General features: G+C 39.3%; 1 protein-coding gene and 1 long non-coding RNA gene across 5 annotated transcripts in view; one reads left to right on the top strand and one right to left on the bottom strand.

Annotated features, from left to right (window-relative positions):
* nf1a (neurofibromin 1a) overlaps positions 1 to 18,359 on the top strand; it is a 136,712-nt gene extending 118,353 nt beyond the window's left edge. For all 4 annotated transcript variants that reach the window (XM_086260646.1, XM_086260645.1, XM_086260647.1 and 1 more), the window contains 17 exons: positions 850 to 1,129; positions 1,283 to 1,497; positions 1,660 to 1,721; positions 1,809 to 1,950; positions 2,208 to 2,309; positions 2,539 to 2,679; positions 3,243 to 3,369; positions 3,712 to 3,843; positions 4,106 to 4,241; positions 6,825 to 6,982; positions 7,127 to 7,249; positions 7,361 to 7,479; positions 7,565 to 7,665; positions 8,327 to 8,469; positions 8,701 to 8,747; positions 11,132 to 11,348; positions 13,010 to 18,359. In XM_086260646.1, coding sequence (XP_086116772.1) covers positions 850 to 1,129; positions 1,283 to 1,497; positions 1,660 to 1,721; positions 1,809 to 1,950; positions 2,208 to 2,309; positions 2,539 to 2,679; positions 3,243 to 3,369; positions 3,712 to 3,843; positions 4,106 to 4,241; positions 6,825 to 6,982; positions 7,127 to 7,249; positions 7,361 to 7,479; positions 7,565 to 7,665; positions 8,327 to 8,469; positions 8,701 to 8,747; positions 11,132 to 11,348; positions 13,010 to 13,152 — 2,388 coding nt within the window. In that variant the 3' untranslated portion in view covers positions 13,153 to 18,359. The remainder of the gene's footprint in view (positions 1 to 849; positions 1,130 to 1,282; positions 1,498 to 1,659; positions 1,722 to 1,808; positions 1,951 to 2,207; positions 2,310 to 2,538; positions 2,680 to 3,242; positions 3,370 to 3,711; positions 3,844 to 4,105; positions 4,242 to 6,824; positions 6,983 to 7,126; positions 7,250 to 7,360; positions 7,480 to 7,564; positions 7,666 to 8,326; positions 8,470 to 8,700; positions 8,748 to 11,131; positions 11,349 to 13,009) is intronic.
* A 231-nt stretch (positions 18,360 to 18,590) lies between these two features.
* On the bottom strand, positions 18,591 to 26,773 carry LOC147313910 (uncharacterized). The gene is made up of 4 exons (XR_015124582.1): positions 26,073 to 26,773; positions 22,223 to 24,903; positions 20,856 to 20,978; positions 18,591 to 19,487 (listed from the first exon to the last, which is right to left on the bottom strand). It is a non-coding gene; the product is annotated as an uncharacterized LOC147313910 (long non-coding RNA).
* Positions 26,774 to 26,927: the final 154 nt, after the last annotated feature.

Below are 26,927 nucleotides of genomic sequence, written 5' to 3'. Positions count from 1 at the left end.
GATGTGCTCTTCTCTGTTTTCTTTTTTCTTTTTTCTTTATGCTCATAAAGTCTTGATAATGACAGAAACTGCCCTTCTAGAAAAATAGAAGAAAATAAAGTGTTTGATGTAAGGCATGCATTACACCCAACAACTTTCACAGGCACTTAGTAACTGTACTATTGTACAGATGCATTAAGCTGGAAAAGGCAACACATTTCTAAAAACGGTTTCTCACGTGGAGATTCCATCTTATGAATCTATGTTGCACAGCCTGAAGGTCTGCAGGGGAGACGAGGAGGATGAGGAGAGCCCATGGGACTTCCTCTGAGCAAACATTGGATAGTTTTTCATGTCATAAATCAGATCTCATATGCAATACAGTACATTTTACTATTGGGGACTAGATTTCCACTCATTCTTATCGTAACTGTTCTGCTCCTGTGAGTTATTATTTTATTCTATAACAAATTCTGATACCTGCATCAATAACCCTGTACCAACAGACCAAGCTTTATTTATTTGTTTTTTCAACTTTCAGTTGTGAAAAATGGGTGAAAATAAGCAACAAAAAACTGCAAAAGGTTATGTGGCTAGCTAACATCTGTATTCATGTGTCCACTGTAGAAAAAACAATGAATAATAATGGTGTTAATTGAAGGACGCAACTGAGGCAACGTTCAGATAATAGCATAAGTGACACCTTGAACTCGGTGACAAAATGCTTAGAAGCAGATGCAGCAAACAATGAGCCGAAGCTTCGGAGAGAATAAGGACTTGATCCTGACCTTTAACCCAAATGAGATGCTAAGACATAACCTAAATTGGACATGCTAGACATAATGATTCTACACCTATTCTTTGTGGTAGGTCATTGGGCGGATGTGTAAGATCATCGACAAGACGTGTCTGTCCCCAACGCCAACACTGGAGCAGCACCTGATGTGGGATGACATTGCCATCTTGGCTCGCTACATGCTCATGTTGTCCTTCAACAACTCTCTAGATGTGGCAGCCCACTTGCCTTATCTGTTCCATGTGGTAACCCTGCTAGTAGCCACTGGGCCTCTGTCCCTCAGGGCCTCCACTCACGGTTTGGTCATCAACATTATCCACTCCCTCTGCACCTGCTCTCAGCTCAACTTCAGTGGTGAGGAAGTGTTTGTTCATTTATTTTCTTCTTTATTGGTCAGTGAATAATGGGAAGTATCTTCATAAAGCTAGATGCATGAGTTTGCATGGCGTGCAGGCGAGTAGGCTACTGTGACCTGAAAAAAGAACCATGTTTTTGTGTTGAATACAGAGGAAACAAAGCAGGTTCTGAGGCTGAGTCTGACTGAGTTCTCCCTGCCCAAGTTCTACCTGCTGTTTGGCATCAGCAAAGTCAAATCAGCCGCTGTGATTGCCTTCCGCTCCAGCTACAGAGACCGCTCATTCTCACCAGGCTCTTATGAGAGGGAGACCTTTGCACTGTCCTCCCTCGAAACCGTCACTGAGGCCTTACTGGAAATCATGGAGGTCAGCTGAGAAAATCAGGATTTTTACATGTTTTTGCTTTTTCTCTGCCTTCCTACTACCCTTATTCGTTTAATAAAAAGTTATTATTATAAAATTGACTGTTTGTCTAATTACTGTATTTAGTTTATTAAATACTGATTGAGTTATGTGTTTTTGGTCCAGGCTTGTATGAGGGACATACCAAGCTGCAAGTGGTTAGACCAGTGGACAGAACTTGCACAAAAGTATGATCTTCTTGTGTTCTATTGCTTTTCATTCAGTTGCATAGATTTTCAGTGTGGAACAGGTATTTATTTGTCTTTGGATTCCAGGTTTGCATTCCAATACAACCCATCTCTTCAGCCCAGAGCACTGGTGGTGTTTGGCTGCATCAGTAAAAGAGTGAGCCATGGCCAGATCAAGCAGATCATTCGAATCCTAAGCAAGGCTAGCCCTCTGCTCAGCATAGACCGGGTGAGGGCCTTGAGTCATTTACCATGCAGTCTGATCCGTGAACAGAACGTGTGTTTCAGTCCTTTACGTGTCTACATAGACGTTTGTAGAGTAAAGCTGCTTCACATACACCTGTGAATTTTACTTCACTGTCTCTTTGACTTCTTTATTCCGTGTATTGTGTACGGTGTAAACGGTAACATTTAACTGAAAAATTATGTTTAACATTTTGTTCTTCTTCCTTCTTTTTATTTCACTCACTCTTCTTTTCGTTTCAGGGTCTAGAGAGCTGTCTGAAGGGGCCAGACAATTACAACAGCCAAGTATTAATAGAGGCCACAGTCATTGCTCTGACTAAGCTACAACCTCTACTCAGCAAGGTATTCAACTAGTATAGATCTACTTTTTGTCACAGTTGGGAAACCTTTCAGAAATTCACAATTCTGTTCAAAATCAAATTGTTTCAAACTGTTTGATCTTTTCCTTTCTTTTCAACTTGGTAACTCTGTACATCATATTGTTATAAAGTAAAACCTTATTGGCTCTTTGTTTATCACTATCCCCTTTGTAATATTAATTAAATTTGTCTTTATTTGTTTAATCTCCCAGGAATCTCCCATGCACAAAGCTCTGTTCTGGGTGGCAATAGCTGTGCTGCAGCTGGATGAAGTCAACCTTTACTCAGCTGGAACGGCCCTGCTGGAGCAGAACCTCCACACTCTGGACACAATGCGTGTTTTCAATGATAAGGTAAAAAGCATTATTTACTGCCTTTTCATTCCTGCAGTTGTATATTGTTTGAATTAAAGACCATCCATCGGGTGACAATCTACTTTTTGCTTTGTATATGTATAATTTAGTTTGTAACAATGCCCAGGAACATTGTTTATGTGAATATGGCTAATAACTTCAGCTCATCCACTGTAGGCACGCTTTGACTTTAGAAAAGTGGGTAGTGGTGATGGTAAGCAACCAGATGACTGCAGTGTTTCTCAGGTTTCCCTCTGTGATCAGGTTATTGAAGTGAACGTAAACACACTCATTTATAAGACAGTCAGAATATCGTCTGGTACTGCACATCACCCATTACTTTTATGTAGAACTTCTCTGACAGGAGCTAAAAAACTGATTGGTCTTTTTTGTATGTTAAATGTCTTCAAGAATCTAATAAAGAAATATTTGATTCAGTATTTAGCACTAGACTTCCATCATGTAGCCAAAAGTAACATCTGTGTGCAGGAAATATATTGTGGCCATACATCGACATGGCCATTGATAAGGAGTCTTTTTTTAACATATAATTTGTCCTGCAGAGTCCAGAAGAAGTATTCATGGAGATCAGGCGTCCTTTAGAATGGCACTGCAAGCAGATGGATCACTTTGTCGGACTCAACTTTAGCGCCAACTTTAACTTTGCACTGGTGGGCCACCTACTCAAAGGTAAACTGGTGTGTCATGATTCTAAACACTTGTTTGTAGATATTTAGTCTGCAAAAACACAGTTAAACAGACACACAAATCTGCTGTCAGTGTGATTTTAGAAATGAAGCTTCAGAATATGTACATAGGAAGTGCTATGTCTAAAAATGGCTGTCTGCATTTAACTACAGTATCTAAGAAAGGAAGTCACACAGCGTGACTGTGAAAAGCAACGCGTTTTATTATGTGTGTGGGTTTGTCCCCCCTCAGCACTATATTTTGTTTTATTGTTTTTGTACACAATGACATTTCCATTGCCGTCTGTCTTTCTGTTTCTCAGCATGTTTTATACATGTCTTTCAGGCTACAGGCACCCATCAGCCACCACAGTCGCAAGGACAGTGAGAATCCTTCACACACTGTTGGCTCTCATCAGCAAGCATCTGAAATGTGACAAGTTTGAGGTCAACACCCAGAGTGTGGCCTATCTGGCTGGTACATAAGATGTTCAGTGTCGTTTTACTGCAATTTTCAGCACTTTCACACATTTGAAATACCTTTCATTTGCTGGATATTTGAGGTCATCATGTGATGAAGTTGAGGAACTTGGGTAGTGTTTGCTAACTCAGATATCAGAGGATCTTAGCATTAATATTGAACCAATGTCTGAGCTGTTAACCCTGCGTAGTTGAAGTGGTTTGGATGTGCCCTTCTAACAGCTATGATATCGTAACTAACATTTTGTTGTTTTGTGTAGCACTACTCACTGTATCTGAGGAGGTCCGAAGTCGCTGCAGCCTCAAACACAGGAAGTCACTGTTAATTTCTGACCTCTCCATGGACCCAGTTCCTATGGACACCTTCTCAAGTCATATGACTGATCCTACGTGCAGGTGAGCTCATTAAAAGACAATAAAAACTAAGGACAACAAACTACGGTGGAAGTTAGTTAAAGAGCATCAGTCTGCTCACTGATGCTTCTGTTTTCAATAGTATTCTACTTGTGCTACACCAAATGTGTGTAGAGATGCTTGGCCTCCTTAAAGCTGATGATGAATAAATAAATAAATACTTTAATAAGACAATTTGAAACAATAGTTTTACTAATAATGTATACATTATTATAAAATGCTGTAAATTGCCTGCTGTGAACCACCTGTATTTTTTGTATTTTTTGTATTATTTTTTAAACTTTTCTTCTGTGCTCTGCACATCTCTGTCAAATCACTACAGTAATTTTAAAGCCAAAAATAAACTTTTACAGACAGGTAAGCCCAAGAAGGCCAGTGACTTCTGAATTCTGTCCCAAATATCACTTGCTATGGCTGGCTATAATTTTAACACACATGCACAGTTCTCTGTGGAGGAATCATTGGCAGAAAGTATTTTTGAACACTGTGTAAAGACAATCATCTTCTTTGCCATCGACTTGGGGAACATGCAATGTTAAAATGAGGGATTCTTGCTTTTCGTATTTTAATGCTTGTTGTTCAGCTGCTGCACTTCATTTGTATTACATTAAAACTATCGTCACCTCTTAATGAGGAAATAAGAGCCTTCCTTCTTCAAACAAGTAGCAAACTTTGTCTGTCTGTGAAATATGCAGAAGTCATTTGTTTAGTTTCTTTTTTTTAGGTCTGCTCATACAAAGAAAACAGTTTTCAGTGAATAGATGCCTTCATGGAAACTCCGACATCAGAAAATCACAATTGTCGTTTTCAACTAAAACCAACAATTTGTTTCAACAAAATCAGAATTTTGAGCAGAAAAAAACCTTAAATTTATATTAGTTATATTAATATTGTAAAAGAACCCACCCATCACTTTACTCACACTCTAGATCTTGTTTTAACATATGGCAAAAAAAAAAAACCCTGAACATTTAACAGTGTTTCCTGAAAACCCTCTTTTGTCTGATCATTTCCTGATTTAAATTTACAATAGTTGGTTACACAGCAGTGGGGAGTAGGTTTCTTCACAGTAGATGTCTTTCTGAAAGCGCTGTAACTAAGTTTAAGAATATAATCCACCCACTGTTATCATCTTCAATGCCCTGTACCAACACAGAGCAGAGCAGCTACCTGAACGCTGCTCCAACAGAGGTCGATTATCTTGTTAATAATTTTACCTCCTTACTATCATCATCATTGTTTATTTATATAGCACTTTAAAAACACACAAGGCTGACCAAAGTGCTGAACAATAGATACTATGTATGACACTGGGTACTGTAGCTCCTGTGAAAAATAGTATCTCAAACCAGAAGTACCTGACTCCGTGGTATAATTCTCAAACACGCAGCCTAAAGCAGATAACTCATAAGCTGGAGAGGAAATGGTGTATCACAAATTTAGAGGATCATCATTTATCCTGGAGAAATAGTTTGTTGCTGTATAAGAAAGCCCTCCACAAACCTCGAACATCTTACACACATTGAAGAAAATAAGAACAACCCCAGGTTTCTCTTCAGCACTGTAGCCAGGCTGACAAAAAGTCAGAGCTCTACTGAGCCAACCATCCCTTTAACGTTAACTAGTAATGAATTCATGATTTCACAAATAAAATTTTAACCATTAGAGAGGAAATGACCCATAATCATCTCACAGATGTAACATTATCTCTGTGCTTGTCTTGCTAGACCTCCGTTCGGCGTTCAATGTTGACCATAATATTCTATTAGAAGAATTAGAGTAAGCTGTAGTCATTACAGGTACTGCGCTGCAGTGGTTTGTATCATGTCTATCTAATAGACTCCAGTTTGTTGTAAATGGAGAGTCCTCTTCACACACTGAGGTTAATTATGGAGTTCCACAGGGTTCTGTGCTAGGACCAATTCTGTTTACATTACACATGCTTCCCTTAGGCAGTGTCAATTTGATGTTAAAGTGCAATCCAGAATCTAAAATGACTACAAAACTTTTAACTGGTGGTTATACCCCTTTCAGCCAGTGTCCCTAACACGCATTTCAGTTTAGGGCCAGTTAAAATTATTTCAATTTTTTTAATTAAGGCTTAAAAGGTTTGCAGTAACTGATTTGTTAATGTCAGTTAAACACAATGTTAGAGACTTCAGGACAGGTCATATTGCAGGGTACACTAAATCTGAGAAACGGAGTTATGACAGTAGGTTTAACAGCTTATTGACACTTGATTGGATTTTGTTCTCCATTTTATCCATCTACTTTTCGTGTGTGTGTGTGTGTGTGTGTTGTCGGTGTTGTTTTGTTTGGGGTTCTTTTCTCCCATCATGGCACGGATATGTTTTTTGATTGCGGCATCATTTCATGCTCTATTCCTGTAAGTATTAGTTAGTAGTCCAATGTTTAGTTTCATGACCAAAGATAGAACCACAATTCTGTCTGGTTAGTTATCTGTCATTAGGGACAGTTGTCCACCTTCCTCCATTGTGGAATTTCTAGGTTAAAAATGAGTTTGTAACCTACTTGCTAACAATTGTTCTGTTACTGTCCTCTCAGAACTTTGAATGAGACTCAGCCGTGGACATCACCTCAGGTTTCAGAGCGCTACCTTTCAGCTCATTATCCAACAATGGGCCAGATTAGCCCTCGAACACGCAAGTCGATGAGCCTCGACATGGGTCAGCCTTCACAGGCCAACACCAAGAAGCTCTTGGGTATGTCCAATCCCTCAGTTTTTGTTACATCTGTCAGTCTTTCCTTAGAAGGACCCCCCGAATATCTGTGTTAAATCGCCACATTTCAAGTCTTCTCTGTGTGTGTGTGTGTGTGTGTGTGTGTGTGTGTGTGTTGTTGGCTAGGCACCCGGAAGAGCTTTGATCATCTCATATCAGACTCCAAAGCACCAAAGAGACCAGAAATGGAGTCAGGCATGACTACCCCTCCAAAGATGAGGCGTGTAGCAGAGAACGACTATGAGATAGGTGAGAGTATAGCACAAGGTATTGATCCTAGCACATCCTTCTATGTTTGATATGATTCTGAAGTTTGTTCAAGGACATATTCTATGTGATACCTGATTGTTGTAATTACAGAGACACAGAGAATTGGAAACTCTCACCTTCGCAAGGTGTCTGTATCAGAGTCCAATGTTCTGCTGGACGAGGAGGTGCTTACCGACCCAAAGATCCAGGCTCTGCTGCTCACTGTGCTGGTGAGGAAACACACCATACAGCTTACTTTATATGCTGTTACCTTTCAGTTCATGTTCACTTTTCACTCTTGTTGTTGTTTTTCAGGCCACCCAGGTCAAATACACCACTGATGACTTTGACCAGCGGATTCTGTATGAGTATTTAGCTGAAGCTAGTGTTGTCTTCCCAAAGGTTTTTCCAGTTGTGTAAGTAATGAACATGTCTAGTCCTGGTTATCTTGAGGTTTACTTTTTTTGTTTGTTTGTTTGACCTGAAAAATGTGACCTTTGAATTTTTCAGATATTTTTTGAGTATAAAGGTAAAGTCTTCATGGTTATAACTGGGACCCAATATAAGCAGACAGGATCAAATGGCTGCTGCCAGTCTTCTGTTCTTGTTCAGATTAGGTGAAATTATCCTGGGATATTTTTGGACAATGGTTGATTTTCTGTAGTGGTAGGTCAGGCTTCATTTTGCTCTTAGATAGGGAAGCTTTCCAATCCAATACTTTGCCAATCCACCCCCAGACTCATTAAAGAGCCATTGTTCCATATAGGATGCAGCTTGCTCAGTCTTTTATCTGAATGGTTATCAGCGCCTTCTAACCAATATTTTCAGTTAAAATGTTGGTTTTAACAAATATATCCTACATCAGAACAGACGAACTCTGCTATAGGTGTTTGCTTCACTAAGATTTTATAATGCTGGAAGTTATTTCTCATTTTTACACTCTTTGTGGTAATTGTCAGTGAAAATGTACCTCGATACTTTCAATTAGCAGTAAAACCCTTGAGCTTTTTAAAAGGCTAACTTGTATAACCGCATAACCATGTGCCCCAATATTGTTTTCTCTGTTCACCCTCTCAGCCACAATCTACTGGACTCCAAGATCAACACTGTGCTATCCATGTGCCAGGATATCAATCTCCTGAACCCTGTCCACGGCATTGTCCAGAGTGTGGTGTACCATGAGGAGTCACCCCCCCAGTACCAACCTTCCTATTTACAAAGTAAATTGATTTACAAGCTCTACATGCCAGCCTTCCTAGTTTTGCACTTAGTTATGTCACCTGATGCTGACAGGTACTGAAAATGGATAGAAGCTTGTAGATATTTATTCACTGAGTTGTCTTCCCCCGTTCTTAGAAGCTAAAGAAGAAAGAAGACAATTGGACGTCTTTAACTTTATGAAGATGTTTCACTACTTTCATTCCCTTCTCTTCCTTTCTCTCAATTCACAGGCTTTGGCTTTAATGGACTTTGGAGGTTTGCTGGACCCTTCTCTAAGGTACAAATAACATTTTCCTCTTGTCAATTAGTTATTTTCACTTGGGCCGCTTCAGCTGCCTTGCAGTAGAATTTCAGCTTACTAAGGAAGTACACAGCAGATCTACAACCAGGTTGTCAATTGGTGTGTTGAAATATGAAGCATCAACTCTTGGAAGCACATACATAAATACCAAAAAGTAGCAGAGAGGCTGAAAATGATCTGTGGTCTGCTTTCATGTTGATATTGGATTATGCCGCTTCGGAAAACTAGCAAAACCCAAAACTCAATAATACAGACTCCTGAATTGCATTGACAATGCTGACTAAATGACTAATTGACTGAATATTTATTTATTTTCTTATGTTTTTTAATTTTATTTTTAAACGTTGCCCATTTTGATATATTGATATTGAATGGTTCAGCATGGAATCCTAATGTTTACACTTCTACTTTTTTCTGAGGGTGACTGGAATGTTTTTTTTAGTTTTGACATACCAGTTTAAGATCCTGGGAGAACATATGCTTACAAAACTTAAGTTTATACAGAAAGATGTTCAGGGGCCGTATGAATGCTCTATTTCTATCTAACAGACTCTATCACTCAAAAACACACACAGAAAGTGTTTTATTGTCCTTCTCCATCAATTTCTTCCATATTTACTGCATAACATTTTTGAAATGTTTCAGTCGGGTTTCAGGGCCCACAACAGAATCTGCCCTGCTAAAAGTATACAATGATGTGCTCCTGTCAGTTTACTCTGGGGACTGTACCATCCTCCTCCTCAACCTGCACTTTAGTGCTGGTATCAGCTGCAGAGAACTACACTGGTTCAGTTCAGTTTTATTTTGCTATACAGGACCAATCACAACAACAGTTGCCTCAGGGCGCTTTACCTCATACCTGAAAAATTAAACTTTCTCTGTCATCATTGGAAATTATTCTTCAACAGCAACACTTTGCTGTGTACCTCAGGTTCCATCTTATCACTTGTGTAGAAAGAGCATAGAAAAAAGTGCTTGTGCAAATGGGTGTAAATGAGTTGTTTAAAGCGATATATAAGAACCAGTCCATAGTTCAATTTAAATGAACTAAACACATCAGGTGTGAAAGCACCTTTAAACTCAGAGGGGACCGGACGTTTGCTGTGGTTGGTCAAATCTGCTCTCTCAATTAAGTCTTTTAAAACTAGACTTAAAGCTTATTTTTAGTCATCGGTATTTGAGTTTATCCGAGTCTTTCTGCTCATCGCATCTCCTGTGCCTTTTTTGGGGCATGACTGTGTATGTTTTGCACCCCCAAATATCACTAGTTTCTTATTTATTTCTGTGTTCTCTTGTTTTTTCCCCCATTCTTCTTTTAATACAGCACTTAAGTTTAAAGAACTCTATGCAGTCCTGTATACGTGTACTGTTACTCCTTCCAAAAGAATTCAGAGTGTGAGTAGCAGCCAGGTGCTGCTAATAAAATGCACTTGATAAACCAATCATCAGAAAGTGTCAGCACCTTTAGAAATCCAGTTTTGGCATTATTATTTATTAGTGGAAAGACTCAAACAGTTGCCAATCTTAACTCAAACCATGCAATGGTTTGCACTTAATGAAACTGCAAAATACCTAAAGGCAGGGTACAGAGGCCTCAGGTAGCATGTTAAATGTTTATGACAGTACAAGTAAAGAAAGACTCCAGTGTGGCTTGGTTTGGAGGGATTTCCAGAAGAAAGCCGTTTGTCTCTAAAATGAACATTGCAGCACTGATTAGGTTTGTAAAGATACATCAGAGCAAACCACAAGACTTCTGGAACCATTTTCTTTGAATAAACAAGAACAAATTGGAGATGTTTGTCATTAATTACAGCATCTGGCCACCTTGTTGACCATCAACTCCTCTGTATATTCTAGAGTCAAGGGGCCAACTGTCTGACAGTTAAAACTTGATAAAAACTGGGTCATGTCACAAAAATATTCTTCAGCACACCAGGAAATCTGCAACAGAAAGGTTGAAGAAAGAGAATTAGTTGTTGTTGAAAGCCCAGAGTCCAGCAAGTATTCAAAATAAAAAGTGTCTATGGGAGGTAATCAAATGTCTAAATTAAGAAAACCTCTCATGCGCACAGCAGTTTTGTCAACACCACCAACAGTTTGTTTTCATGACGCAATTAGTAAAGCAATGTTAAATAATTTAAATTATAACCAGTGAAACAGAGCATGTTACCATCCCATCTGAAAAATCCACCCGATAAAGTGTTGACACGGGCCAGATTCTTATGCTCTTTCGGCATTTGGTTGCAGTTGTTATGCAGACGACATTGGGTTTCACTGACTGAGGATGAACCTCGTCTGTGCTGCTGTTAGACCTTGTTACCTGACTCTGATGTTGCTCATTGTGTTTGTTGTTTGTGCAGCAAACCCAGATTCCAGACTACGCTGAGCTGATTGTCAAGTTCTTGGAGGCATTGATTGACAGCTACCTGCCAGCAGCTGACGAGGAACGAGGGGAGGAGCAACTGAGGACACCTACTTCCCCCTACCCTCCTACCAGCCAGAGCCAGCTTAGCATCACTGCCAACCTCAACCTGTCAAACTCGATGACCTCACTGGCCACTTCACAGCACTCACCAGGTGTCCATCTCTCTCTACAACAAAAAGCATACAGTCACTCTAACTCTCTGTATTAAAGCTTCCTGTTTTTTCACCTCGTCTACATGTTTTACTTCATCATCTAGTGAAATCAAATCAAAATGTTCTCATCCAAGTCACAGTCCAGAGAGAAAGCTGGTCACATTCTTGTCCTACGTTACCTCCTTTTGTTTGAAAAGAAATTTCTTGTAAAGGGTTAAATATTTACCAGGAAATTTTCATCAATCATCTCGAGGGGGTTAGATGCTGAGAATTATTTTTTTGGACTAGAATTACTGCTTGCACAAAGAGAAGACTTTGAGACATGCGTAGTGTTACCTCATGTCAGTCATCTGTCTATGTCTTGTGTTACAGACAGTAAAACCAAAAAAGTTAATCTGTTAGTGATTAATCATCAAAGAAGATTCACAGAAACATAAAGAGAACGGTTCATGTTACTTGAAGTTGCTCTAAAAACATCTTTCTAAAGGAAAGTAGTCAGTGATGGGAGAGGTGATGTTTTAGATGTTCTGACTTGCACGACATGATCACTCCTGCGATCAAAGAGATCTCAATAAAGTCTCTGACGCAGTACTCACGTCTACCAAACCTTCCACTACACTGGCAGCCCTGATGAAGTGTGGTTAAAAAATACTAAATTTGCATTGTTTCCCTTTTCACCTTTATCTCTAGAACCAGGCTACAGTAACATCAGCAGCTCGTCTATTTAAGAATAGACGAGCTGCTGCAAATTCATAATAAGCGGGCGGTTCCGTCTTCTGCATGCTCAACCCAGGAAGCACCCTTAGCTTAAATAAGCACCCGCTGTGAGGTATGGTTTATAGCTATTTCCACAACAGGTCTGCCTTGGGCCTTGTGTTGTGTGCAGGATGTAACAAAGAACATCTTTCGACACTGTCCTGACCTGATTCTTCAACAGTTTGTTATGAGGTTGAAGGATATAATATAGACATTTTAAGACTACTAGGAAATTAACAGTGAGTGGCAGTTTACTTTATTTGTACAATAAATACATGTCACATATAAAAACAAAAATTCTGTTAAAATGCAACGCAGTATAGAAAGGAAAAGAAACTCAAAGAGCTTATTTGATGTCTGTTTAATTAGACAAACAATATTACAAACAAGCTAAGAGATGTTTCTAGAAAAAAACACATTTACAAACTCTGCAAGTCTACCTAACCAAAAGAATTACCACTCTCAAACTGTTAGCATCCATCCATAAATCCATGTATTGTAGCAGTCATAAGGCACAGGCTAAATAGAGAGACAGTCGTTTTCATTGACAATTTGCATCAACCTAAGATGCAAATTGGACTGGGAGGGAGCCGAAATACCAGAGATAAAGTCCACACACTGAGACGACATGCAAGCTCCACACAGAAAGGGCCCCTGGATGTAGATGCAGGACCGTCTTGCTGTGAGGCGACAGTGCTAACCGCTGCACCACGTCTTCTTCGCAGTACCTTTCATTCATCAGACTTGTAAATGTTTTAATTAGATAATTTCCCAAGATTAGAAACATGTGGTTGGTCTCAATAACAATATAATCTAAAGAGATTTTAAGAAAAATGAAATGGTCGAGAAAACAATCCCAGACGAAGGGAATGCCTTTAAAGCCTGTCATCCCTGTGTTCCTCCAGGTGTAGATAAGGAGAATGTCCAGTTGTCCCCCAGCTCAGCTTTGTCCAGTGGAGGTCGTACTCGCCATGGTTCAGCCAGTCAGGTCCAGAAGCAGCGCAGTGCTGGCAGCTTCAAGAGACCCAGCATCAAGAAGATTGTCTGATCGACCAGAGAAGACAGCTGCCCCGTCACACATATACTTTCTTTCTCCCCCTCTCCACCTGTCCCAGGCCTGCCAGGCCTCATGCTGCACTCCACATTTACTCTTTAGTTCCTCCTTCACGGTTGTTGCTTTGGCAGAACAGGTGATCGTGTGTTTCGTAACAAGGAGGAATATTAGCAAGGGCAAACTTGAATTCTGCTGCTTGATTTTTATTTATTTTATAATTTTTTTATCATTATAATTGTTTTCTTTCTTTCTTTCTTTTTCTCAAATCTTTAAATTTAGAGAGTACATGGTGTCAGACAGGCTCCTTCTCTTCATAGGGACAGTGTTTGGAAACACTTTAACTGTCCTGCAGTGAGGGAAGCCACACTTTAAGTGGAAAACACTGAAGGGAAAACCGTGTGAATGGATTTGGATGTCGACTGTGATGTGTCTCAGTTGGCACAGTCCAAACAGGAAGTCTCTGACTTCAGGCAAGTCCCTTGGCCTTCCTCCAGACTAAATATTCCAGTGTCAGTGAGATGGACCAAACGACAACAGTAAATAGGTGATTGGGTGTGTCTGCGAGAAAAGACCTCTTCTCTGGACATCTCAGCTCCCCTCTCCCAGTACTGTACATATGTTACATAGATTATGTATAACTAGTCCTTAGTTCTAATTTAGATGTGGATGTTTTCTCCATGGTGTGCCTTTGTCAGGGTTTTTCAATGTGTACAATTTGTAAAGTAAAATTAAAATCTTGCTGGGGACAAAGACCAGGTACTAATCTTGGAGGCGAGCCATCCATATCTTCACAAGTTCACCAAGCTATGTCACGACAGGCCTCCAATGATCATCAAATATACAATCATCAATATACCCTGCTGCCTGAAAATATTTATCTTGTACAAGTAGATCATAGTACACGATTCATCTATTTACTTTCCATAAACTGTCTTTCAACATGAAGATTGCAAAACACTAGAGAAAATGCATCTGTAAATAGCTGCGAGCTTTCGGGTTTGTTTGGTTTTTCTGTCCTCGTGTTTTTTGTTGATATTTTATTATGAACTGTATTTTTTTTAGCAGCATAGCATTAAATTTGTTTACACATGGACCATGAAAATTGAGTAATAGGCAATAATCCTCAACTCTCAAACTTTGTCAACCTCTACCTTTTTTTTTTTCCTTCACACAAACCGGAAGAACACATTACTGTCAGCTTGGTGCAATATGTGGCCAACTTCTGAGTTACTTGTTCAAATAGAGATTTAACTCATAGTGGACAGCGTGGTGTCTAGGTGTGTTTCATCTCGGCAGTCTGAGCTGGATCCTTGAAAGGAAAGTCCAACCAGTAAGCAGCTTCGTCTGTTAGAGGAGTTGACTGTGCTCTTCTGTTTTTAAATCTGACTAAAGTCACCACTGTTCCCTTCTGTACGAAAGTGAAAATCAAAAAACTCGTCACTGTCATGCAGCCAGAGTCTTGCCTTCTACTTGGCTCATAAACGAGCCGTAGCTCACGTCCTGAGCCTCTGCCGTTTTGAGCTTTCAGTGATCTTTGCTGTGCAATCATCATTTTCATAACAAAATTATTTACTCACAGAAACTCATTACCTTTATTATTCAGGATGATTTTCAAAATAAATGTATTTTATTGACACTTTGTTTTATCAGCAAACATTACCAGTATTGAAATAATAATATTCGTGTTTACTTTTCATGTTCTTATAAACATTGATTTTGAAAATAAGCCTAAAACAGACATTTTTTTTTTAAATTGTGATTATAGCCATCAGCTGCTTTATCCCCAGATGTCTTTGCTAAGATGGAGTATTAAGTAATCGTCCATCTGCCCGGCCCTTAAAACCATGTCTGAATCCCATCTACTGGACAGAAACTGGTTCTGAATTATGTCAACAGTGTCAGAAGCACCTGTTTCCAAGATGTAGGTGTCATGTTATCTTTATATACGCCTGATAGCTCACAGCAGTACCAAAAAGTGTAAAATTAGACAATTTTCTACAAAATTACCCAAAACAATAGGTCACAGAGCAGAACAAAGCACTAAGACTGTGACTTATGGTTCATTTCTATAGCTCCTTTGACCTTTTCTGAGAACAAAATGTTTGATCAAAGAGGGTGACAAAGTGACTGACTATAGTGGCAACTGACAGTGCTGGACATTTACTTTATATGTAGCTGCCCACAAAAAAGATCAGGTATTCAGAAAGAAATGGGCATCATACCCCGCTCCATTTGGTATGGTTTTCTAGCATTACTGAAAAATGGTGAAATAAAATGTGGTTTCGGTTTCAGTCCTTTAAAGTAATTCCAGAGCTCCCAGTCCGCATGATCATAGAGATGACAGGTCTTCACTTGCAGAGACTGAGCAGATTCTTTGGGGGAAGTACGTGGTAGTAAATGCTTTTCATCTGTGTGGCTTTAGAACGGTCTACATAACAAGAATTGTGTTTCAGCTCATTTACTACATATCACGGGAACTGTGCATCACTGCTGACTGTTTTCAAAGCATGCTGTTGTGTTTTAGATGCTGTACTGCAGTTCTAACTTTCAGGGCAGCCTGCATGTGGTAATAGAAAGTGAGATAACAAAACAAATCTGCAGTACAACCCAACACGTCTCTACGTGCAATGGTGTCAAAGTATAAGAAACCGGAATGGTTTACTTTTACACTCACACTGTTCCACTCACTACATATGTTGGTCACAATACTCCAAAAATTGTTCACAATTAAAATTAAATCATTAAAAATTATTGGCTCTTTCATTATTGGGTTTTTTAAACTGCCAGTCATTGCTATCGTTATTGTCTTTCCATTATTATTATTACTCTTCACAATAACAATAAACCTCTGACAACACGAGCAGTCACGACGGTCAGTATAGATTACTTAACCTGCCTTGCAGGCTGATCTGGATGTTGGAACCTGTAGCTGTTTTGAGAAAATGACTTGCTTTGGAAGTGATCACAAAATTTGTAGTGACACTGTGTCCTGGACCTGTGCAGTTAGTCAAAACACTTTAATCTATGCATAAAAAGAGTTGAGTATTGTTGAACAACTATGAATTTATTTTAAACATATTTTTTAAAGATTAATGTCATTTGTTGATACATCTGTGAATCGGTCGCAACAGATTTCTTTCCTTGTCTTGTAGTGGTCTGACAGGATGTTATTTTCTACTGTGCATGTAGCTCTTTCAGTCAGTATATCATGAGATTTGTCATAAAGGAGATAGAGAAATCCTTTAATGAAGGATGTTTAGTTAAATAAATGAACACATGAAACGTGACTTCTTATGTTGGCCTCCATGAGGCCATCGCTAACAGATTTTCTTGTATAAAATCAAAGAGTCAAATTCAAACAAGAAATATGTATTGCTGAAGTCCTAACATAGTTTTAAAGTACCAGAAATTGATAAATGCCCAAAGAGTCCCATTGATGTACAATCTGAAAGGGCCTGGAGGAAAAAAACATTTCTGAATGTTCCAGTGGGCTTCAGTCTTGCAGCTTTCTGGTCAGAGTGCTGAAAATGCAGGTGACTCTGGACACTTGACAGTTCTTCTATGTCAACTTCAGGCTACACAATTTGTCCATCTGAAATACTCATTCTGTCAGAATAGATGGTAATAGAGACCAAAATGTTTTGCCTTAGTTTGACAGAGACGTATAATTGGATCCATCAATATTGCTTCCTGACGAATCGTAGCATGGTGCCTTTCATGATTTGTGAGATGTCATTAGGATGGATTTAAAAGGAAGTGGCTGCTGGGAACAAGAAAAGTGTTGTCTGACCCTAGCTCCCTCATCCACTTTTCTCATTTCCAGTGTGTAAATCCTCTCCTATAGTCTTAGCCCCTTACACCCAAAACATGAGTGGTGGCGGCGCAAATGCAAGGAGAAATGAGTCACCACAGCACCTGTCTACAATGAACATGAACGTCAGTGTTTATAAAAAAAAAAAATTCACACTGACGTGATGAGAATGTATGGATGCAATTTTTTATACACTGGATGTGTATAGTTAAATCACGCCATCATTCATCTGAGAACTGCAACTTTCATGCAGAGATGGCTTTCCAGGTCACAGGCAGATGTGAAACTAGAGACTGTCAAAGATGGGCTGTTAGTGCACTCTGTATTACTGTTGGTTGTAGAAGTTGTATTATGAGGTAAAAAATAAGGTAACCATTCTGTCAGATTGATTGTCATCCAATGTGAATTTAATAATGGGAATTTAAAAAAGAAACAAAACAAAAAAAAACATCAAATGTGATGTCATGTAATATTTTGTCTCTAATCCTGGCATTAGAAAGTGTTGGTGGTATGACTCACAGCTGTATAACTGCTAAAAAAAAAAGCCCTTCCTATCATTTGAAGCATCTCCAGACCTCGAAGCTACTGATGATACTGAACAGATACCACGAGTGTGATGTGTTAAAATCTTATTTGACATCAGATTTTCCCAAATATTTTCTAGAGCCACACTGCAGTCACTGAGATTATGTAACTAGGCCTCCTCTAAGATCAAAATGCAGCATCAAGTTTTCTCTCTTCTTTTTCTTTTGACCCTTCAATTTGTTAAAACTCAATGAGAAACTTATGAGATGTGGATCATACAGTCACTGATGCTGTTAAGGGACATATTTCTTTAGAGTTCAGTGTCAGAATTGCATTGAAACATCTCACGAGTAAGTCTGCTCACCACTCCTCACAAGTGAACTGTTGTTAAAGATATACTACAGAACTATGTCCACAGCCATCCGGTCAAAGAATCAGCTACTATACCTTTAACCAAACACAATCAGGAAACATCTGAAGGTCAGCTGTATTTGAGGAACAAGGCAACGGGTTTCCATTATTTCCAGGTTTTAGTTTGACTTGTGTGAATGAAACTATTAAAAATATATATCCATAACCTCTGACACAAGTGGTTAACTTGCACTAATTTAAAAATGGTCATGGGTTTGTAAAGATGAAAAACCTCAAAATGCGGCATGTTTTATTTGATGTTATGCAAAATTCAATGTCTGTAGAGTATTAGCCGGAGTTTTGTTTTTAATGCAGTATGTGTGGAATTGTAAATACTTTGTGTACAATTTGAGATGGTATATTTACTATACTGTACATATGTGTGACATTGTATCATTTTGTTTTTGTAAAACAGTTAGTTTCTGTATAATAATAAACAAATTTAACTACTCCAGTGTTAGTAATAAAATGGTTTACTCTTCAAAATTATGAATTTGTGTGACATTTTTAGTAAATACATCTTAGCAACAATGTAAAATTAAGTTTCTAAAAGAAAGTGCTCGTAGGTCTGTTTCAGGTGAATATCTCATATCTTCATACTATCTTCTGCAGCGTAGGTCCACCTACAAGGGTGGAGTCAAAGTTCCTACAAACATACATTAATGATGTAGACAGTGCACTATAAATGACATGAAGATTGTTGTTCAGATTTAACTGAGTTGTGACACCAAAATCTTTGGTATGAAACATATACCTTTTTTCTTTTGTGAATTACACTTGGTCATTATAAATAAAGACACCGGAGAATATATATATATTACTTATTTTATCTTCATCGTCAAAGTAATTCAGTTATGTTTTTCCATATATCCACTGGCACAGACAATAAGACGATATTATTAGCCAATTCAATCTATTTTTTATAAATTGTAAAAAAAAATAATAATAAAAAAAAATCAGAGCATAATTTTGTTTCTTTTACAGTTCTGTTTCCAAATTTGTAATTTAATATTTTAATACTTCTGGTCTTCACTATAAATTTGGTACCTAAAACAGATTACTAATTTATGCCTGTCTGCTATAAACCAGCATACAACTGATTTCTTGTGTTTGTGAAGTTACATTTCATTAATTGCAAAACCAAAAGTAAAATAAGTCAGTTGGTTAAAATATAAACTCGCATTCCAGTTTTAACCACAAAAGCTGGTTTGCTCTGAACCACATACAGTTTTAGAATGACCAGCATGGAGGAAGCCAGAGCCAACGAGGCGCAAAGAGATCCAACGGCAAACTGCTGAGAAAGGCTCCAGCTGACCAGAGGCATCTACTACAAAGCAGGATTTTGGCTGGTCCAGGCAACTTCAGGGTTAACCCTGGGACGACCCACACCTCTGGAGCAATCATTTCTCAAGCCCTCAGATGAAGTAAGCCAGGTCAGCCAGCTATTGCTGTCCTCCTCCATCCTGTGTGATGATTGATGGGTCCATGTTGTTGTCCCCACTAGCTCTGTGGAGGATATGGGGGTCCCCTCTACTTGTGTTTCTTCACTCTGGTAATCAAGATGAGCTAGATCTTCTCATGCCTGTGGAGCAATTACGAGCTTCATGTGAAAATATTGAAATTTGCCAAAGCTGCCAGTTTCACACCCTTTAACAAAAACTCATAGTTTTTAACCTCCTAAGACCTGAACTCTTCCACGGCATGCATTTTTCATTTCTCTTTGATATTTGGGCATATTGGGAACCAGTGAATGTAAAAACAAAGAATTACCTGATTTTTTTTACCTGATTTTTGTTTCTAAGAAAAATGAGAGCCACATATGAGGATATTCGTTTAAAATTTCGATAGAACAGTAGCAGTATAATGTCCTTGTAAGTGGATATCAGGCCCTTGTAGAGCAAAATTGAGTATTTTGGTCTATATAACCCAAAATGGGATGTCCACATATGTGGATGCCAGGTCTTAAGAGGTTAATGTAACCCAAGACCAACTGTTCCCACTAGGTGGCGCTTTGACCATTGTCAAATATGGCAGATGAAATGTGTTCAGGGTCAAAGCCTGATCACATATGAAAAATTTGGTCCAGACTGGATAATGCATGTGTGGGTGACAGCATATTAAAATTCCATAGCGAATGATCAAAATTCGCTGTGGTGCCACGGCCACCGCCTTTGAAGAAAACGCAAAAGCTCTGCAGTTTCTGTAGTTTAGACTGACCAAATATGAAGTTGAGCCGATAAAATCCCTAGGAGTTTGCAAAAGTACAACAAAATTTGCAAAATCAAAAGTTTTAACCAAAAATATCGCAGTTTTATGAGTTTTTGAGCATGTTAAAAAGACCATTTTGGGGGAAAATAATAGTAATAATAAACGGAGCAATTACAATGGGGCCTATCTGACTTCACGTACATGATTTAATACAGGGTTTAAGTTTAAACTTCAAAATCACTTCATTACATTTTCTTCTTTTCTGTGTTATTCTTAAAATAGAAAATCTATTTCCCATTTGAACATTCACTATGGATATAACTCAAGTTTCAGTTAAAGTAATTATACTTCAGTTAGATTTGTCTTTAGCATGTTCTCACATGACCATTCATTTGAACATAATCCCTTTTTAAGTGAAACACGGGAATATTTTCTTCACTTCCTCTTTAAAACTCTGGCCATTTCTCAATATGCGTATTTGTATGTACTTGAGTTGTGATACGTCATCAGTCGCAGACCAAGTAGTGTTCCAAGTACGCTCAAAATGCCCGGATGTGTTCTCGCTCCTCCCATTCTATCGAGCGTGCAGCCAAATATCCCAGAATGCATTTCGTCCAAAACTCAAATGGCGGAGGAGGGCGGGTAAAGAGTTTGAAATATTACTGTTTCTGTGACACAAAATAAACTTTTAAGAGATTTTCATGCGATGATGTAGGTGTGTAAATTACACAGCCAAACTCACCAGCTTGATACCTGATGGTAGTGATGGTCAAATGACGCTTTCTGAAGCACTGAAGCTTGTGTTGAAAAACGGTTCATTACTCGAAGCTTTTCAACACAGTCCTCTCTGGTGACATCTGGTGGCCTAAAATATGAAGAGCAGCGTGAATCCACAAAATAAAACCAACTGCTTCATTATGATTGCCCACTCTACTGAGTGGAATTCTGTCTGATATTGGGCCGCCGTTGTGTTGCTTTGAACGTGTATTTTTTGGTGGTTAAAAAAATGTGTTTTATTTGTTTAATAAATAGTTTTGACCAGTAAACTCTCCTTGTTATGCACCATGGTGTGGTCTTTCTTTGCTTGTGACTTCTTGATGTTGGTAAATACAATAATTGAAAAATACCACGTTACATATAATATATACATATAATAATGTACAACACATTATGGAGTATGCTTCTGCTGTGAGGTCCTGCCTCCATGCAGGTATGCAATTAATCGCTAGAATCAGAATCAGAATCGTCTTTATTGGCCAAGTATATGTGCAGACACATACAAGGAATTTGGTTCCGGTAGATGGTGGCTCTCAAGCACAGCAATGTACATCACACACACACACACACACACACACACACACACACACACACACACACGTGTCTATATATACATTACACATGCGTACACATACATGCACAAAGCTGTGTAAACCAACTATAAATAACTAATATATACATAAAATACAGAAATTAAATGAGGTGGAATGAATACTAAAGAATGTACATAAGGTGCAGTTGCAGTCTGGCAGTGGACGGGTGTATTTATAAATAATATTATTTTAGGGAAATTGTCCCAGACATATTTTTGACCTGGGGGTAGAATTGATTGTGAAATGGAAAAGGAAAATGCTTATGAACTTGCAAATTAAAAACATGATGCATTTAAGGTAACCCTTTCTCATTTTTATTTAAGAAGAGAATTTGTTCTAGTGTGCGATGACTGAACCTGTTCCTTTTTGTGGAGATAATTTCTCCTGCCTTAAGGAAAATCCCTTCACATGGCACAGAGGAGGCTGGAGTGCAGAGAAACTGGTAGAGATGCAGTTATACAGTCTACCTGGGCCCCACAAACTATCAGCTAAAGAGAATAAATAAATTCAATTGCTGCACATTTGGCAGACTAACATTTTCAGATTAATTAAACAATAAAATATATAGTTTTACAACATTACATGTAAAGAGTCAAGTGGAAGTTTTTCTAAAGTTATTTAATGATATTTATATTATGGAAGCAGATTTTTGACATTTTACCTTTTTCCCGTTTTCAGATATAATAAACACGCACAAAACAAAAAGCAAACGGCCAGAACACAAAGCTGGAAAACCCACCCGATTGACAAAAATCAACTCAAAATTCTCCCACACAACAGAACCTCCTTTATTCCTCGCTGGCTCCAAATCTCTCAGTGGAATGATCAGTAGTTCGCTATCTGTCACCATCAAAACACTCCACAAATCCCGGGAATGATTTGCTTCCTTATAAACCATTGAATCAGATACCGAAGCAGTTAGGCTCTAACTGAAGCTTCGGACGTCACCGATCACGTGACTCTGGCCAAACGAGTCAAGCTTCGACACAGTGCTTCTGAAGCAGTGTGTTGATTTTTTTGACACACGCACCAGAGCTTCAGCTTCAAGCGGACCATCACTACCTGACAGGGAGGTCAAGGTTCACTAGAGCCAGCGAGCACACCTGACTCCGGACACATCATTGTTTTCCAAAAATGGCAGGAAATGAAGCCACGTCGTGCATATTAACCACAGTTATTGGTGCGACCCTTTTTGGTACAGCTGACCTTACTTAGCAAGTAAACCTGTGTGTTGTGTCTGACTACTACTTTGTGGAGAGGCGGGTGCTTCTTTTGGTTTGGCAGGCTAGATGAAACAATGGCGTGTTGCTGCCATCTACTGTTCACTACTTCCCAAGTTTTCTTCTAGATAAGCGAGCTAGCCACACGCTCAGTCTCAGGTCTCTATATTCTCTAACAGGTTAGCACTGCATAAGTAATGTAACAGCTTTCCTTTTAAAAATATTGAAAACAGTTTTTCCAGTTGATCAAAGTCTCTGAACAGCTTTTTCCTTTGATGAACATGCTGCTGCATTACATCGCGGTGTCTCTAGAGTCAGGTCAGGTCTGGTTCTGCTCCTTAAATGCTAAAAAACCTGCAGCTGAATCACTGTATATATGATGCAGTATCGTGCCTTTGGTCCTCAACCCACCAGAGAGCCCATAAAACTGATCTGATATACACAAGCTTTTTTTAAAACTCTGTTTTCAGTATGTACACACTACAAGCCACTCTGCTACTTACATGACCTTTGACCCATCTGTATAAACTTGTAAATAGCCAATCCAAAGGTGTTCCATCCTAGAGTAGGTTATTTTTACGATATCTACTGAGTTCTTTTTCCTGTTCTTGTTGAGTATGGACCTAGAATCAGCCATGATGGTATACCTGACCAACAGACAGGAGAACACACATCCATGTTGAAGGAAACGGTTTCCAGGGCCTAATCCGTGGATCGACTTCCTTCGAGGCGTGGACGTCTATCAGCAGAGAATGTACCTTCACCTATCAGCAGAGAATGTCCCTTAGTCTGTAACACAGTCAAATATATTCTCAAGTAATATTCAAGCATGCCATTCAGCGTGTTAGTACGAGCTCGGGAGCAGCTTGGGAGAACAAGAAAACAGAGACTGCTTCAGGTTGTCTTCCCAAATTGACTCAACTTTATTCACAAGTACAACAGTTTATATAGAGGGTAAAATTCATGAGACAGCAGATTATCAGTTTAAACCAGTACAGACCAAGATAAGGGAGCGTCTTCCTGCCCTTGGGTGAAGAAGCATCCTTTGTGTAGTTTATTAGTTCAGCTACAATTGTGATTATCTCAGCGACATATTTTCAAGGCACAAAACAAAGAGTTCTTTCATTAGTGAAATCTGAAACAAACCATTTGGCCTTCAACAGGCGTCTAAAAGATTAAGAAACTAATGTAGCTGAGGGAGTGATCTCTGTGGTATTTCAACCTTGTACCAGCCTGTGATTCTCACACATCAATTCTTGGGTCAAAGAGAAAAATAACTAAAACAAAGGGGCCTTATTGAATGACAGAGTTTTCCTGTATAATGTCACTATAAAACAATATCCAGTAAATGCTCCCATGGTACTAAAATACCTAACACATGTCAACAAAGCCAATTTTTTCATGTGATGGATTTCAACTCCTCATTAAAGTTGATTTTGACTTTCTTTGCTGATCCCAAGAATTCCCAGTGCTAGCCCAGTTTTAACCAGAACTATTACATTTTGTCCTTTTCTTTTTATTAAATACTTCAGCCCAAGCCTATATTTTCTCATTTTCAAAGGCATTTCACACATTTCTATTAAAAGGACAATATTGGAGTGGTGCAGAGTTTTCGACCAAATTATATCCAGCTTCTTGATCAATTTGAACTGCTTGACTCTCTCAAGGTCCTTTCCGTAGACTTGCAGATGTTTAGTTGGTCCCTTCCTTTTATGTCCAGTTATCATACACTTATTTTTATCAATAGATATTTTAAAGCCCCAATCATTAGCCGATGTAACCACATTCTTTAAAGCTTTCTGAATTTGAACCTATATTTCAGCCTGTATCGATGTGGTGTCGTCTTGTTGGTGGTTTATCAATGCTTTAATGAACCTCTTGGGAGATACAGGAGACCAAGAGGTAGCCCAAAAGTTTCTGTCTTACTGAACCTGTACAGGTCAAGAGGAGTGGTGTGCAGGTTTTCACATTCACACCACTCTTCCTGTCCTCCTATACAATTTATCAAATCCAACATGTGTTATCCAAATCAGTCCACTTGTTATAGTTAAACTGAAGAAACACTCCAACATTCCAGCTACTTCACTTGTTTCCTCTCTTTTATAGGTGTTAGTGTCTTGTCCGTCTCTTTTACTTTATCCAGAGTTGGGACCCGGAAGCAGAGTTGCAGTCTTACACGCCTCCACGTCTTCAGCTTCTCCTGTATAAAATCACCATTTTGTCATCTGATGATTGAAAGAGGCAACTAACACACAATAAGTGGCCACACAAAGCTAGTTATTAACTCTCTAAGTTAACCCAGGGTGTCAAAATGTCAAATGTTTGTGAAAAATCATGCACAAACAGTTATACTGTGTCTTATTCATTGAGCTACCATCACTTGTTGTCAAAAAACAACAAAATCTTTTAAATGCAGAGAATGTACATTTCTTGTGCTTGACAAGTTGGTTGATATTCTGAATAGCAATTTATGCTGAACGGCTCTGCATTTTAAAAAGTGAACATTTGGCTGTCAAATTTTATTCTGTGACTCTTTTGAGTACTGTCCAGAAGGTTGGGTCACCACTCATTTTCTCAATACTTTTAGCAGGAAAAATGGAAAATGGGTATAGTGATTTATTGAAACATGCAAATGTATATGTATGTACATTACATAAGGCAAAAACAGAGATTGTGCAATTCTAATGAGCTTGCAGGTCAGTATTAACATAACCCATACTCTGTCGGGAAAGATTTCTTGTAATTTATTTAAGCAGTCTGTTAGTAAAACTTATTTTAATTTTGAGATGTCATTCAGCTGACTGAAATTTGGAATTACAGAACTGACCTGGTTAAAGTGTCTCTTACTTTGCTGAATGATTTGCATTTTAGGACAAAAAGCATCTCCTGATTTTTTATATTCTTTGTTTGATTGGCTGTTTTTGTTCACTCAGTTGGGATCTATGACAGTTAAGAGATGTTCTCCCAATTTATAATCTTATACCACTGGAAAGCCTGTTTCTTTCTCCTTGACTGGTGCCACAATTGTAAGGTAAATGCATTTGTGGGTTGAGCAGCAGCGTTGTGGATGTGGGTTGTATCCACGAAAACTTGCAAAGTCATCTGCCAATGACAAATAACCTTACTTTTTGTGAAAAGTTTGTTTTGTATTTTTTAGAAAAAGAAATAATCTTGTGATTAAAACCTGTGTTCAATGTATTACTAAACATGTACGGTAAATAAACTTTACTAAACAATGAAATGAACACAAAATAATTATACTTAAACTTATGTCAAGTAAAACTCTCCTGAGTTTTAAATGCACTTTAGAACAGCACGCAGCAACACTACATATGAGCGGGCGTAGGGAGGTTTGAGGTCTTCACTCACCCCGGTTCTGTTAGCCGTCAGACTGGGGTCTGGGATGCGGGGCCTCCCTGCTACTGCAGATAAGGAGGTGGTCCGCTTGCCTCCACCCCAGAGACAAGGGTTACATCTCCTGGGTCTAGGTGCGGCTTGCCCCTCTGAGGGCGGGGGTACCTGGACCTGGGATATAGAGTATGTTTGGGGAGTGTGACTGTCTGTGCAGTGTCTATTTGTGTCTGTCTACACGTTGGGTGAGTGCCGAGTATTTGGTTGTGCATATGGGGTGGGAATGCACGTCTGTGTCCGCGTGTGCCTGTTCGTCTGTGTCTATATGTCAGGTTGGGTCTTAGACTCAACCTCTCTGGGTACATCTCAGGTCCTCTAAAGTACGGAGGCCTATCTCCCCTCACCACACTCCCTGCCGGTGGCTGATGCCCTCAGATGTTGGTGTGTTGGTGGTCCTTGTCGTCTGGGGCTGGGCGCTCATGTATGTACCGGCTCACTCCTGGTGGCCGATTGGCGGGGCCGGGCGCCTGTGGCCCGGCTGGGCTCCTTCCGGGGGCCTCTGGGCCTAAAGCTCGGTCCTCTCTGGCACAGCTGGCTGCCGGCAGAGCCCGCGGGCACGCCACTGCAACCCCCTCTGGCCTCTGCTCCGTAGCTGTGGGGTGACCTCTCCTTTGGGGCTCTACTCAGCTCTTCCCAGGAGGGTGGCACGGTTCCCCCCCCCTTTGGGGGTCCTCCTTGGGTCCTTGTACTCTGGGGCCTCTGGATATCTGAGGCCTGGATCTCCTCCATACCTGCTTCATACCCTGGTGGATGGGGCTATGGCTCCCCACACTCCCTAGCAGATCGTTACATGGAGAAACCTTTGGAATACAA

The sequence above is a fragment of the Aulonocara sp. 'chitande type north' Nkhata Bay genome, linkage group LG14, assembly GCF_057382095.1.
Source record: "Aulonocara sp. 'chitande type north' Nkhata Bay isolate Kocher_YH1m ecotype deep benthic linkage group LG14, A_spYH_male_GT1.1, whole genome shotgun sequence".
In the NCBI taxonomy this organism is placed as follows: Eukaryota; Metazoa; Chordata; class Actinopteri; order Cichliformes; family Cichlidae; genus Aulonocara; species Aulonocara sp. 'chitande type north' Nkhata Bay.
This window is presented reverse-complemented; position numbering and strand designations above follow the sequence as displayed.